Consider the following 16,322-nt stretch of genomic DNA (forward strand, 5'->3'; position numbering starts at 1 on the left):
GTGGTGGCTGTTCACCTCTTTCTCATCACTTGCAGTGGTGTCAGACAGCCACTGGGGGTGTGTATACAGCGCACAATCTCCTTGTGCCTTTTGTGGGGCTTGCTCCGGGCTTGGTTGCCTTCGGTCTCATTACCTTGGTTTTCACTCAACTCTTCACAGCTCTCTTGGCTGGGCAGCTTTGGGCTTCTTGTTGGATGCAGCATTCTCTCTGTACAGGGTTCGCAGTTGCTTCCCTGCTAAACATTTGGCAGCCCACCGCAGGTGGGTGGCGCTCTCATACTTTAAATAGTCTCTGCACTTCCTTCAAGAAGACCAGTTTACCTCCCGTAGTACTACCGCCAATCTTGCTTGGCAGTCTTCTTTCTGCTGCATGGTTCCCGGCAACTTTACACAGTGAGCCGTTTTTTGCCTAGGTTGCTATACTTCTTCGCAGGGACAATAACAAAAGCACTATGCTGCTCCACAGTTTCCCCGCCGCAGTGTTGGTTTCCCGCATAACACTTCCTGGTGGATAGCTTCTGCTCCTGCTGTCCTTTTTCATTTCTCTCTCTGTGGAGCTATCACATAAGTCACTCTTCGCCATAATAAAGATGCTAGGTAGCATGAAGTTTGAGGGCGCCTCCCTGGGTAGGGTGCCATATTCATTGTGTGGACCTCCACATACCTCGATGAGCCCGGGGTGCGTCTGACATCAGTGTTGCTTTCTCTTTGTTGCTTCGCTGTGGGTACTTGGACGCAATCTCCTTGCTGATAGTAGGTGTGAGGTGCCTTGCACCAGGGCTACTCCTCCCCCCACAATGAAGCACAAACGGTTGATGGCACACACACGGGAATCAACCCAATTGTCGCCATTGTAAAGTAGTGGGCTCTAGGCCCACATACGTGGGAATAATGCACACGGACACACTAGTATGGTTATTAGAACTGGCTCAGTACACACTTGCCCGGCCCTTTTAATTAGCAGGGTCACATCTGAAGTATCTGGGTGGCTCTCAATATACATAAAGGTGAAGTGCCATGCGTAACTGTCGGAGTGTACAATGTTTTTCCACCCGCAACAACGGAATGGGAACAAACTAGGGCTTAGGTTTCCATGGGACTGCTGGGAGCAGCAGGGTGCCACAAAGCTCAAATTCTAGTATTTCCTGATGTTTTTGGACCCGCCTTGTGGAAGTAAGCAGGGGAGTAGTTTGCACAGATTCAACATTTGAAGAGGGATCACCCCCTGGGAAAGGGGGAACAGATTTCAAGTTCTTGATGCTCATGAACACATATAGCCAACCTCCAGTTTGTCACACCTGGTTATAAATGGAAATGTTTTGCAAATGTCACAGTTCAGTGCCTTATGCTTGGGATAAAGGCAGCAGGTGTTCATGTGTGGATGATCTGCCAGCAGGCCTTGCAGAGACTTAGTATTCTTGAGAGTGTGTGTCATGGCGAGACAAAACGTTTCAACTCGCCAAAAGGAAATTGGTTGACACAACTATCTACGAGGTTTAGCAAAGTAGAGCCTGGTCCCAGTTGCTAAATTGAGGCAAACAATATTTTCCTCATAGAACCCCATGAAGAAAAGAGATCTAACAGAGATGTGCCTGAGGAGTTCCTCAGACTCAACATGCGTTAGAAATCTGAGCTGTAGGAGCGTCTTTGGCAGTTATGAATGATGTCAACAGCCTACTTAACAAACACTTGTGGACTTCTTAATACTCTTGACTGCTATGTTATAATATCGGGAATTTCCAGCCCGATTCCAGGGAAGGATTCAAGCATGTGCATCTATGAAAGATCTATTGGCTGAGACAGAGTTTGCACTGTTAATCATCATTAATCCTTCGATGCTCATGACGGAACGGTTCCGTCATGAGCGTCGGTTGGCCTGTGCTCATGACGGAACCGTTCCGTCATGAGCCCGTTGGCTCATTAGAACGTTCAGCACAGCGCAGGAATCTGCGCCGCGCTGATGTGGTTAAGAGTGCAGTATCTAGCCCACTGGCTGCTTTGCTTCAAATGTCTATCACCTATGCATGTACTTCAGTGAGCATCCCTGTGCTTCCACTGTAAAAAAAGAAATATATACAATTGTGTGAAGCATTGAAAAAGTTGTAATTACATTTTAAGAAGTTACTAGAATAAGTTTAGAGGTGACTGCCATAGAACTGGGGAGGCCAGTGGTGTAGATGAAAACTAAATTAATTATGTGAATTTGATTTATACTTCAGGTGGGGAAGGACCAGCTGGGTCCAACTAAATTTTACATACTTTAATCTAGGCAAACATACAACAAAAAGGAGTAAGGCAGTGACTCAATGTCTCCAATTTCGTATGTAGTTTTGGCCTCCTTCTGAAAATAACAAGATTGCTGTTAATAAAAATAATACCGCCTTTTGTCTTGAAGAAATCTCTTGATGTGTGTAATGTATTGTGCTCAAAGTGTACCCATTCCGGAGTACATAAATGAGCAATAGGAGTAATAATTTATATTTTGATACTTTCAGGTCATCAAAAGGATTCCAGTCTCTATCGCATGATGGGTGGTGAGCGGCGTCAAAGGTCTGCAACTTTAGATGTACTTCCTTTACGGGAGGATGTTTCAGAGGCAATGGAGATGACTGAGGAGTACCCCAGAAGAGGGAGTCCGTCCAGGTCCAGCTCATTCCACAGCAGTGATGGAGAAGGAGCAGAGCAGGAACCTGATGCCTTGGATTGCAGTGGATCCAGGCCACTGCTGATGGACTCTGAGGAAGAGGAGGAACCCAAGACGTTGCAAGCAGGGTTCCCCAAGGAACCTGGCCACACTGCACACCTTCCTCTGCAAGGGCCTCACCCAGAAGCCTCTCCCAGCCGGCCTCCATTTGCAACAATTCATCAAGCTTCTGGGGATCAGTTCAAGGAGCCAGATGTCTTCTCCACAGCACCTTTCAGAGGTTCCCGGGTGATGGATGATGACGCAGATATCTTCACCAAAGCTCCATTTTTTGCTAAGAGCAACATTGCCCCTGGGAGGCCTGCGGAAGCGGATGTGTTCCTCCAGGCACCGTTCACCAGGAAGCTGTCCTTTGAAAAGACATCTGTTCCCGGTGCTACATCACAAGGTGTTTCTGCAGAGACATATGAGCATGCTGCTTATCTAGGATCAGGGCTGGAGGCACAGCCTGTTGTCAGTCCTCTATTTCGCAGTGTAGAACGAGGAGTGGGAGCCCCATCTGTGGGTCACATAGCTCAGTATTCAGCAGCAGTATTCGCCCAACCGCCAAGCCATCAATTACATTCCATACGGGTGCCGGAGAATCAAGATGTCATTCCTGTCAAAGGTGATCACAAGGAATCCAGTAGCATCCAAAATCATAGGATTGCAGGACCTGAACTCACTCCAGAAATCATTCTTGGTTCGGTGGTCACGAAACCTTTTCGGCCACAGTCCTTGTCAAAGTATTCCCGTCATTACAGTCTTGAGGAGGGTAACAACTTCTCAGCACAGCCGGTGGCAGCCTACCAGGTCACCTCTCACTCCAACAAACCAGCTATTGCTGGATCTGTATCTATCCCATCATTGTCTTCCAGGACTATGGAATTACCTGGGGTTGACCCATTTGCTTCTGCCCCCTTCCCTTCCAAAACCAGCAGAGCTAACCCATAAAATAATCTTGCATGTAAATGGGGGATGGAGCTGTTCTCTCTGTCCTAGTTAGTTGGACATTTCACCCCTGAGAAATGATATTTTCACTATGGCAATACAATTTTCCAATTTTCTTGGACTGTATATTTGCTGTGGTGCTTAGGTCAATTAGCCAAGGTCAGAATTATTAAATTTTCCCCATTCGGTGGGATATTGTGCGCTGGCAATTGATGTTTTGTCCTTCTGTCTGTTTATCTTTTTTGTTGACCTTGTTTTACACCCTATGTTGGAAATATTTTTCCACGTTTTCATTTCTGAAGAAAAGTACTTCTGGGCTATCCCCTACCAGGCACCCATATTGATGATACTTTCCCAGAATGCTAACCAATCTGTGAAGTAGCAGACACATCAACTAATGCAAGGGCGATGTTAACGTTGTTCTGTTGTATTCAGTTCATTTGGTAACAATGCCTGCTGCTTGCAGGTTATTTCGCAATATTGGGAACACTATCTTACAGTGTACAATGTTTTGAACAGCCCGGAGGTGCGGGCTTTTAAGGAACAAATACTGAGCATGTTGTTGAGGAATTCAGGCCAGAGTCAATAGAAAAGGTGCACTCCTATTGCAATCAGAGCTGCTTTAATGTTTATATTCCCTTGAGACGCGTTCTTGGCTTTTTACGCTTTCAGTGGGTGACACAGTAGTAGAGAATTAACTAGACTGGCATATGTAACAGCAATAGGGAGACTCTGTGGCAGGCACTTGTACCCATCTTGGAAAGGTCACTGGGTATTTATTCATGAGCCGACATTGGTGTGAGAGGCTTTTGGTGCACTCTGGCTGCCCTTGGATAAAAGATTCCATACAAATATTTTTTCTCTCCAGTTTTCTCTCCATTTCTTCAGACACAGTTCCAAGGATCTTTAGGAGGTATGGTTCCCCTGGTTTCACCTCTTCATGCCCCTTAATGAGATGTTTCCCACTATGGCTGCAAGAGATCTTGGAAGACCCTAGCATGGCAGATGAATGTGTATACCTCGCAAGAGGACAAGTCAATGAGTGCTTGAGTTTTCATATTCTCATAGTAATCCATGGGGTGTGATATTCACAGAACGGACTCCTTGCTTTTCTTACATCTATGGGCATTTGGTCTCTTCTAATTCTGAGACTGGGCATTGAGGTAGCATTTGGATCTTTGAAGACAATTGCCCTGGTTCTCATGTTGTGCTCAGTGAGTTGATTCTAGATGTGCTCTGGTTATTAGACTGTATGTCTGAGACTGATTAGCAGAATAGGCCAATAGTTTCATATACATATAGCAAATTATTTATTCAATTTTCCATTAATAGTTTTATAAATTTATCTTTACCTGGAGAGTCAGTCATTGTCTCAAAATAAACAACTTCTTGCACATGTATCAATAGATTTCAGTAATTGCTCTCCTTTGCAAGGTAAATTTTGAAATTCAGTTCAAAGATCAGTTTTTTTCCTTGACACCCTGATACAACTAATGAATTGAGGACCAAGGTAATTGAGTTTAGGAAATGTGTAAACTTTCTTAGGAAAGAGATCTAAAGCGTGCAGTGCTTAAAATGGCCTTTCCTTTTAGTGACGAATGACTGACATAGCGATAGTATGTATAGCTTATCTCTAAAGCTATATCCATATAGCTGACATTCTTTAACCTTCCACTAAATAAAGCCTGACATTTAAGTTACACATGTCACGCCAAGAATCCTAAAAAAAAGGGCACTTTTCATTGTATTTTCTTCTCAAGAATTGGAGGAGGGGCCATCAGTCTATTTTTTTCTCTCTTGAAATGCTGAGATGTTGCCCTCTCCATTGATGAGAGGCTGATGATTTGTGTTCCTGTTCTTCACTAAACAGGTCCTCATTATGTCTACTTTGGAAGGACAGCAGGTCCTTGAATATCTTACTCACAAGAATGAAATTCTGGCACATGTACCCGAGGACTGAGACTACCGATGGGTGCGTGTCCGATTGAAGCATGTGATACTATTGGGCATAGTTATCACTGATGCTCCTTTACAATGCTTTTTAAGAGGTGAAGGAGAGTAACTGGTCCTGGTGTTCTCTGCATCAGAAGGTTGAAAGGCAGAGGTAAACCTACTGAGACTAAATGCTGCTATGCTCTGGTCTACCCAGATCTGCAGTTAGTGCTTTATCAAATGCTGCTAATGCTCCATAATAGGCTGTTTTAACATGCTGATTTATTATTTATGTAGCAGAACATTCACTCCTAAAGATGTCTTGGGATTTTGTGCATTTCTCTGTAGTTAGTACACTGTGTTAAGTGCCATCTGGCTACTTTCTGGACTATCACCATCCAGCAGGGCATTTGCTGTCATGCTAGTGGAGATGCACGTCACCATACTTGCCTCATTGTCCTTCACCAAAATCAATCATTTAGTCTGTGGCTACCTATACCAATGTGGCCTGGTAGGTGCTCATCGGGATTAGTCCATTACTCTAATGCAGCTGTGACCGATAATACTCCCAAAAGCTTAAAACTCAAACATGAGCTTGCAATCACAACCTATGATGAGGAAGAGGAGATTGGAGGGCATATCTTTGAAGCTGTGAGTAGCCAAGATTCACAGTGATCCCAATTCATGGAGAAAGGTCTAAAACCTTAGTGGTGGCCTGAGCAAGGCTTCATTGATATGGATTTTGAAGTTTTTGAAACTGATTCTGGTTGTATCAACCTGTTTTGTTTTCGTCAGTAATACGTAATAGTGCAACTATTTGCTTGGCTTGGAGTCAATTACTTTTTAACTCATTTATAGCGCTGAAAAGCCACAAGCTATTCTCGATTTTTGGCAGCATGCAGCTCCTCCACCTTTACCTTCTGGGCCAGGCCATGTTTGTCATTTTGACTCCATACGTGAGAATAATGCGATTTTGAAGCAAGCAAAAGAACCAAAAGCTTTTACGTAAATCTTGACATCTCAACAAATCCTTTCAAGTGCAAAGAATCTCCTATTGATAGCATAAAATTCATGAAACCCGGGAGGCATGAAAATCATTCATCCTTGGTCACACAAGCTCTGAACATGGGCTGATGTCTGTGGGTGTCTTTTTTTTTTTTTTTTACTCTGTCATTCTCTGCACTTTGGTACAAACTAGATTATTTCAAACCAATTCACACAACTGAATTAAATTCAGTTCACATAATCAACATTAATTGTATTATTCATTTTCTAATGAATTTGGCACTTTAGCACCCTTTTAGAATGTGAAACCAGCACCTACTTTTCCCCCTAACCCCGACACTCTCTGGTTTCACTAATTTCTGTATTTTGTTTGCTATTCTAGTACCATGTACCTCTAGTTTTTGCTCATGCACCATTACAGAGCCAAGCACTGCCGTCTGGCTGCTACATCACTTCTCCGCTTTAAAAGCAAGGAGAAAACATCTAGAAAATGTATAAAGACGAACTGACCATCTTATGCCTGTAAAGTACAGTTATAACAAATGCATTGTTTTTGTCTTTTTTTTCCCACCAGAATCTTTAGTGATTTTAAGGCCAAAATCTTGTTTATTTAACTGTCTGTGTAAGTAATCCTGAGTTGCGGGGAGTAAGTCGCTACAGTATTCAAGAAACTGGCCTGATGAGCCCTCCGTTGTAGTGAACTACAGCACCTTCCCTAACTTTTTGCAGTATTACTTTGTAGGAAATACATATAATTAGTGCGATTTGATTGTAAAAACTATATGGGATGCAGTGTTATGCTTACAAAGTGTGTTATTTACATAATGGCAAAAACAGCCTACTTTGCCTGTATAGACTGCTTGATCTGCTTTCTAATGCTTTTATGTATCTTCTAAGAAGTGGGCTTAAATCAAGGTTTTTTTCGTTTTTTTTAGGTTGAGTTGTTCATTAGTTTTGTTAGAGATTTCTTGTGCATCCCTAAAGAAGGGGGTAAGTGATTCAGTCCATGATGTGAGCTTTTACCAAAGGCAATGTAGTTTGTGGGTGTTCCCCGGTATTCAAAAGATGCCTGTTTACAAAAAACCACAGAAGCGGTCTGCGCTGGATAAGACTGTGGGCCCTCAAATAAAAGTTTGCATTCTGATACATTCCAGTCTTCTACTAGTGGTTAAAATATCACTTTGCTCATCCCAAAACCATTTAACAGTTTTGGTCAGTCCCTATTTCTGTGATTCTGCATCGGGCTCCCTAACAAGTTTAGATATTCAAGAGTCCGCTTTCTTCCTATCCCAGAAAAAGGGGCTCTATATGTGTTTTGTAAAAACTAAAGCAACCGATTGTAAGAGGAAAATTAACCTTGAACAGAACCTTTCTTATGTGCAGTTCTTATTAGTGCTTCTTATTGGCTCGGCTCAAAGTGTGCAAAACTGTCTCCCTTTCTAGTTGTTCTTTCCATTTAAATCCTTTTTAACTACCGATTAAGATACGGTGGTATTTATTTATAGGATATTGTCAGCGAGTTCTTGGGGAGTTTAGCATTGCTTTTACATCATAGACAATTAGTGGGTCATGAGCTGATCATTCTGCTGTGATTTTGAGGAAGAATAACATGACTCAGAAATAGACTTAAGTTGTGCTTGGGGCCAGTGGAAGAAATAATAATATGCTTTCTGCACACATGCAAAGTTATTTTTTGAGATGTTTTGTCTCAAGCAAGAGCCGCGTAAGCATTTCACTATTGAGAGGGGATATCTACCAATTAACTTTGTGTTTCAGAGGGAACTAATTCATGACATGGCCGCAATCATTAGGTGGCAATGTGGAATGTCTGAATGTGCTTACATGGGTGTTGGTTTCAGTTTCTGTTTGTTTTACTTGCGATTGTGCCTTTTTTTTACCAGAGAGATATCCCAAATTGGCCCTCCGGGGTTAGGCTTGGAATTGCATCTTCATTGGAGGGCAATTTTGTGGATCCATCTGTGCTAGTTTAAACCATCTGCTGTGTTACGTTGTCTGTGAAATGAATTTTACGAACACTGTAGAAGCCTTAAAATAATGAACTTGTAGATCTGAACAACTGTTAAAAACTGAGAAATTGGAACTCCATTAGATATGGCTGGGCGATACTGCAAAGACACTCTGGGTGCTGCAGCACCATCACTCGGTCTTGACTGCCATTTTGTGGACATGATTTCTAACTGGAACGCCCATGCAATTTTCCGGTGAATAGAAGATAATCAATACGTACAAGCCACCTCTGATCATAAGTCTGGACGACTGGGACCCACTAGAACCTCGCACTATGGCCCCCTCTCTCCACTGGCAGTTTGGAAACCATTGTGGACATGTATGGTCGGCTCCGCCAGTGGACTGCAAGCACGCTGGCTGTCGTCCTAGGTCTTGTCTGATTTGGTTTCCCATGAGGAAATGTTAAGGAGAGTTGTGAAGTTATCAACGTTTTATTAAAAGCGGTAAGCTGATGAAATTAACTGGTTTGTACAAAGTCTTGTTTTTGGACAAAGTCTGGGAATTGTTCATTTATAGATTTAAAATAATCTGAGTGAAATTAGGCAAAGTGTACGACCATGTGAAATCTGAAGCACCTAGGGGATTTTGTGGGTGAATGAAGGTTGGTATGTCTCTAGAATATCAAATTATACATGTGTTCTCCTTTACAGAGGAGTGGCCTGGTGAAGGGGACCTCTTTTCAGCAATGCCTGGGCAGCACAAAGCGGTTCATACAACTGTTCTATGTAAAGGGCTTCAAAGTCAATCTTCAGAAGTTATTTACAAAGGAGACATTGTCGAGGGGCATCAACACTATGACAATTATTGCTACCCCAACCACAGAGAGCCTGTTAGTATTTTAGAACATAATTCTCCTTTGTCAGAAGATTTTAGTTACTAACAGGGTGCATAGTTATGAAACTGTTGGTAATTAAGATATTTTGCACAAACACTTCAAGTGTGGCTCACTGATCAACGGTCTTACTGTGGGGCTTGTATAATTTGTTTGTTTCACATAAGTTGGTAAAATGTCTGCAGTGGTGGATAACATGGAATTTGTACAGAGCGTGCAGCTCAAGTCCACATTTCTTTTTTTTTTTTTAACATATTTTTTTTTATTAGAGAGTGTCATCACATTACAACGCCGAATATATTAGCCATTACAATCTATGTATAACTGTACATATTACTTAGCAATCAATATTATCAACAACCCGTAATGTAAGTTATAGACCATATAGTTGCATGTACATAACACATAAAATCAATCACTGCTTCTCCCTGTGTTTTGATTGCCATGGGACATGACCTCTTTGTGGTCTATGTTGTAAGGACATACCTCAGACAGTGGAGCCATTTCCGAAGATTACTGTATCTATTTGTTACATATCATGAAACCTTGAATTTAACATAAACTCGCTTACTTACCGACCCATCGCCCACCCCCGTAGACTCAGTAAAAAAACATTGTGAGTCCTGAAATGGACACTTTCCAGACAGGCTGGGGGCTCACACTGGGACACTTGGCATCATAACAGTGTTATGGAGCTACAGACAATACGGCTGGCACTGGGGGCTTTGAGACTTGTGTAGGGTATGACCTAATCGTGAAACCTCTACACTAATAGTAGATGCACCCAAAAACTTACTCAAGATGTTCTTTGATTCCAACAACTAAATGATGGAAAAATATAAATCATGTGAATTTAGAATAGGTTCAAGTGGTAAAAACCCTTGTTGCAGGGAAGTAACTTTTCCTTCTATCAGTCTGTATTGTCAATTATGTTTACAGACGGTAAGTGTGCGGTTGGTGTGAACACAATTTTGAGACGAGGAGGATAGGTCTCTAAAATGAGTCATGCATGAAACTTTGATCACGCATGTTCCTCTCATAAAATTAAACAAGAACTACATCATAGTCACTGCACTTGATGCTTCGATTAGCCATTGAGAGCACAGCAGGAAAATGTGCACTGCTGCTGATTTGGTTTTCCATGAGAAAATGTTAAGGAGAGTTGTGGAGTTGTCAACGGTTTATTAAAAGCGGTAAGCTGATGAAATTAACTGGTTTGTACAATGTCTTGTTTTTGGACGAAGTCTGGGAATTGTTCATTTATAGATTTAAAATAATCTGAGTGAAATTAGGCAAAGTGTACGACCATGTGAAATCTGAAGCACTGAGGGGATTTTGTGGATAAATTAAGGCTGGTATATCGCTATAATAGCAAGTTATACATGTGTACTCGTTTACAGAGGAGTGGCCTGGTGAAGGGGACCTCTTTTCAGCAATGATCGGGCAGCACAAAGCGGTTCGTACAACTGTTCTATGTAAAGGGCTTCAAAGTCAATCTTCAGAAGTTATTTACAAAGGAGGCATTGTCGAGGGGCATCAACTGTATCTATTTGTTACATATCATGAAACCTTGAATTTACCATAAACACGCTTACTTACCCACCCATCTCCCATCCCTGTAGACTCAGTAAAAAACATTGTGAGCACTGAAATGGACACTTTCCAGACAAGCTGGGGGCTCACACTGGGTACTGGTTTTAATTAACAGAGGTCAGTGGTCTACCAAAGGACACTTGGCATCAGAACAGTGTTATGGAGCTGCAGACAATACGGCTGGCACTGGGGGCTTTGAGACTTGTGTAGGGTATGAGTGTTTAGATATTCACTGTCGACACCAAAGCAATGCTGTACCTGAGCACACCGGGAGGGATGGGCTCCATACCACCGTCAAACATGTCTCAAATAATTTGGTCTAGGCAGCTCGTAAATGTGTGGATCTGGTTGACTGTCATTTCCTGGGCAAATATTGTTGCAGACAGGAGGCATCATGCACAGATACAAACTTGTGCAGGATCACATATTGTCTCACTGGGGATATTCTCAAACCTATTTTTTCTCAACCAAATAAAAATTAAATGTCTATGTATGCATCCACAACCAAGGCCCCTTAGCCATGGACTCTCAATCAGTTGTTAGCCTGGGATTTTTCGCACATTTATACATCGAAACCATGGACAGCACAGATGGTCAATAAGTGCTGACTGGCTAAAATGGCCCTGAAATTCATACCACTGTTGTGACATGTTGACCCTGGTTGGCAACTCTAATACACATCCTGGCTGCACTTCACAAGAAGTTCCTACAATTACAACTGCAAGAGTTCTGTGTTTGAACATGGCTTCCGATATCTTAGAATATGGATACTTGCAGCTTCTACAAAAATACATGGGTTTCATAAAGAAGTCTTGAAGATCCGCAACATGGACATGCTGAGCTTCAAAATGAAAACAATTTTACTTGTGTCATCAACCAACATCAAGTGGGAACCAGTTTCATCATCTTTTCAAAAGACTTTCACTTTTCAAAAGACTTTCAATATTTCTATATTTATTAGACACTTGCTTGTTTTATGCATCATAGTTCGCTTATCAGTAATATCTTCTCATGGGAAAAGTACAGACCATCTGTCTCTTTTTTGAATCCCTGCTAATCATGCCTTGTTAAACTGTGTTAAACACCTTTAGTCACCCTGGCTCGCCGCAACCATTGCCAATTTAGATACAGTTCTAGGTCACTCAATGCAACAGCTTTTTTTAGCTGATGTATACCTCTTTTATTCAAAATGTAATGTTAAAGGTTATTTGTTAGTGGCCATCACCTTGCAAAATTCAAGATTTAATGATGTGATAAACATTTCTACAAGTAAATTGCAATGTTATGTTGTTGAATAAGCATCCAAATGTTATTGCAAACGAAACTTCACGTTTTATATTAAGCAATTATTCAATTACTCCCCCCCCCCCCCCCCTTAACTGTGATTGGGGGCAGAAAAAGATAAGGTATACCTACTTGAAGTCAGACAATCTCTTACAGATTACATAGACAAGACTAAACACATTAGCACGACACACCAACTCTTTCCCATTTGCCACTGACATTAGGGAAGCCTGGCACACTTTTACAAAACCATACAGTTATGTTATTTATTAGCTCATTAGCATACATTATAAACCTAGAGGTTATGGCCGTAGGAAAATAGCAGGTTCACTTGCCATTGTTGATAATCTGTCTATCAGGTGAAAGCAACGTAGCTAACTGGCCATCTGGTCACTCTTTTACTAAACTCAAGCTGGTGGATATTGAAGAACTGCAAGAAGCCCCAGTGAGGCAGGTCATTTCAACTGGTAGTTGTACTACTGATCACTTTTCTTTCCTACTTCCCTAGGTGCAACATTGCATTGTAATCCATAAATACCATGGGAATCTAAAATGGGTTCATGCTGGAAAAGGAAACATTTATATACCTGTAGCAGTAGTTTGACAGTCGTTGGCTATAAGATTCACAAGAAACGCTCCACCCCCCATGATGAAGAGGAGCACTAGACACACTGGTATTTAATCAAAGCTATTCAATCACATATTTCACATGTCTCTCGCAAAGCCCAACAGGGTAATTGGAAAATGAAGATATTGGATACCTTGTGGGCATAGTGGACTTAGAGTTGACCTAATCGTGAAACCTCTACACTAATAGTAGATGCACCCAAAAACTTACTCCAGATGTTCTTTGATTCCAACATCTAAACGATGGAAAAATATAAATCATGTGAATTTAGAATAGGTTCAAGTGGTAAAAACCCTTGTTGCAGGGAAGTAACTTTTCCTTCTATCAGTCTGTATTGTCAATTATGTTTACAGACGGTAAGTGTGCGGTTGGTGTGAACACAATTTTGAGACGAGGAGGATACGTCTCTGAAATGAGTCATGCATGAAACTTTGATCACGCATATTCCTCTCATAAAATTAAACAAGAACGACATAATAGTCACTGCACTTGATGCTTCAATTTGCCATTGAGAGCACAGCAGGAAAATGTGCACTGCTGCAAATAACTATCTATGCTGATGAGCCATACACTAGCTTGGTGGATATCTGCAAAGGCAGTAGAGATAGATGTATGACCCAAAGGCCACACTTTCAATCTAGGTGGGACTGACTCAGCCTAGCATACTTCAGATGACAAGATATGGATCTGATCTATTAAGGCAGTTCCTGATGGTTTATAAAACCTGGGATCCTTAATACTCTGTCATGCTTTTCAATGACTTTAAATTGTTGTACATAAAGGAAAGCTTCAAATGGGTGGTCGACATCCTTTTTGTTCATGTATTCTTCATAATTACTTTATCTAAATGTATTTTCCTTTTCTCTAAAGCCTAACATGTGGAAGTCAACCACAGGTGTTTCTTGAATGACTCGTTTAAACATTGACCTGACACCCACAAACCCTCACTTTGGAGTCACCTTATTGAGATTGTTTTGTCTGTGCTGGTGGTTAAAATCATTTGTGGTATCTGAAAATAAACAGTGATGCTCAATAATTGTTTGTCAATGGGAAGGGTGTTGCAAGGTGTTGGGGCTTTTGGGATCTGGCAGATAAGGATTTTTAAAATTGCTTCAACATTTGTTAGCATTTTGGTCTTACTGACTGTGTCCAGTATGGACAAATTAAAGGTTTACCTGAAGTACTGCTAAAGTTGCTCGTGGATAGAAGTAGGTTGGATATGTCAACCTTTATCTTCTACAGGAGCACAGCAACAGTTAGTGTCAAACTTTTGCATGATTCGTACTGACAAAAATGCTAAAAACAGAACATGGTACATGCGTTCTAGTCTATTCAATTTTTGGTCAGCCAAGTGCAGCGATCTACCCTGAGTCATACTACTTGGGTATTATGGGGGCTGAGTCCAGAAAGACCCGGGGAAACCATTTCAGACAAAAAAGATGGGTATGATTTTTAATACTTCAAGGCCTTTTCTTGTGGCAAATCTCTAAACTGGGCATGTGTTGGATTGAAAATGAATTAAGGTACAGTAGTGAAACTGTGGTACTATAATGAAAATGTTAGTGCTCAAGTAATTAAATTAATTATCGATTATGTCAGTAGTTTACTCCAATTATTTCGCTTTGCCAGTGTGCTGCCAATACGTGTTTACTTGCAGTAACTATCATATTGAATGAGACACCTGTAGTTTGACCCGGATGCAGCAAGGGATTCTCGCGAAAAACTTGTTTGGGGCCTACTAGCAACAACTGTTGACAGAATTGATACGTACTGCATTACAAATCGATAAATTGAATTATCTGAGCTATAACATTTTCCCTTCAGTCAGTGCTTAATTTGTAAAACATTAAGAGCCGGGGCTAAAATATTTGCTTAGAAACTGCAGTCACCAGAGCTGCAGAAAGTCGTGATACAGTCAGATACCTCATACTCACACTCACTGCACACAGACAAAGATTGACTTACAAGCGTGCACACGCAGGCATAGACTGACTTGCAAGCACTCTTGCGCCCACAAAGTTCTACTTAAAAAATGGTGGATCCTAAAATCGCTTTCAAAACGTTTAATCAGAAATAATGAATCTACAGTACCTACTCTAAAACTGCATGAACGCACCTAAAATATCACTCACAGTGATGTTTCTAAAAACAGACTGAAGCATTTTAATTATACCCTGAAATAATTGTATTTACAGTGTGAATTCTCCAGGAACAGTTATTTTTAACAATCAGTTAAAACTATGTATATGAAATAAATGACAAAGGAAAGGATTGCAAAGAAAACTGTTCTTGAGCTTAGCCGGTTTTCTCTACTTTGAGGGGCCATACATCATACCAAAAGCTTTGATGATGCAGTGTACTGGCAAGATGTCACCCATTTCCCAAGACACATTGTTTTCCAATAGTTGAATTTGCTTGTGTGTTCAGTGTATGAGGCATTTTCCTACCACCTTGGTTCATGGTGATCGCCTCTACTGACTCGTCATTGCGGCAGCAGAGAGGATGTGCCCATAATGCTGACATTTCTGCATGACATGCATAATTTTTTTTTCTTAAACGATATCTGTCAGCCTTCCGGTCACATACTGATGTCCCATCTGATGCCTCATCTGATGCCTGTGTTTTAGTAGCCAACCCTTCCACTGTTTCCGTTATGATTTAGCATCTCTTATTATCAAGAAAAACAATCTTAACTCTGGTGTTTATTCCAAAACAGCTTGCAACTTGAAAGACTTGCTGCAAAAGTAAGCGTTTGTTCAACTGACAGTTACTTTTATACTGTTCCTTACCTCCTAATTATTTTTGTTTTAACATACAATAATGGCTGTTTATTGCATGCCACCCGCAATTACGTGCCTGAACCGCAGACATTGGCCAATAGGGAGAGAAAGGTAATTTAACTGCGTTTGTTTTCTACTAAGCTGTACAGGCAATAAGGCAATCGGTATCTCTCTCCTTGGCCACACACGGTGTGGTGGTGGGGAGAGCGCACAAATTTGTTTTCTTTCATGTGCATCCCTTATTTCTCTTCAGGTGCTGCTGCTGAAATAGAAGTAGAGCTGCCTCACTGCTTCTGGATGCCGGCGCCACTGCTTTCTTCATTACAGTCCACCGCAGAAGTAGAGAAAAAGTGTGTTTACTTTTCTTGATTTACATGGTTGAGAGTCAAAAATGTGCTAGCATTCGCGCCAAGAATTTTCAATTCTATTAAGGACACGGAGGCGAGAATTATGCTTCTCAATCTTTACTGCAATAAACACAGCAGCCAATGAAAATGGATATTTTCATAAATAACAGTAAAACAAACTACATTTCCCATGAGTACACATGAGTATAGGCACGCCCCCATAGTCCATAAGAACCCCTTGAGTGGGGAGGAGCCAAGA

The 16,322-nt window shown here is 41.4% G+C and overlaps 1 protein-coding gene across 4 annotated transcripts in view; it reads left to right on the forward strand.

Annotated features, from left to right (window-relative positions):
- Nucleotides 1-3,843, forward strand: part of AAK1 (AP2 associated kinase 1) — a 363,094-nt gene extending 359,251 nt beyond the window's left edge. For all 4 annotated transcript variants that reach the window (XM_086943487.1, XM_086943480.1, XM_086943481.1 and 1 more), the window contains one exon: nt 2,496-3,843. In XM_086943487.1, coding sequence (XP_086799613.1) covers nt 2,496-3,637 — 1,142 coding nt within the window. In that variant the 3' untranslated portion in view covers nt 3,638-3,843. The remainder of the gene's footprint in view (nt 1-2,495) is intronic.
- The last annotated feature ends 12,479 nt before the right edge of the window (nt 3,844-16,322 follow it).

Source organism: Lissotriton vulgaris, chromosome 11 (genome assembly GCF_964263255.1).
Source record: "Lissotriton vulgaris chromosome 11, aLisVul1.2, whole genome shotgun sequence".
NCBI classification, from domain to species: Eukaryota; Metazoa; Chordata; class Amphibia; order Caudata; family Salamandridae; genus Lissotriton; species Lissotriton vulgaris.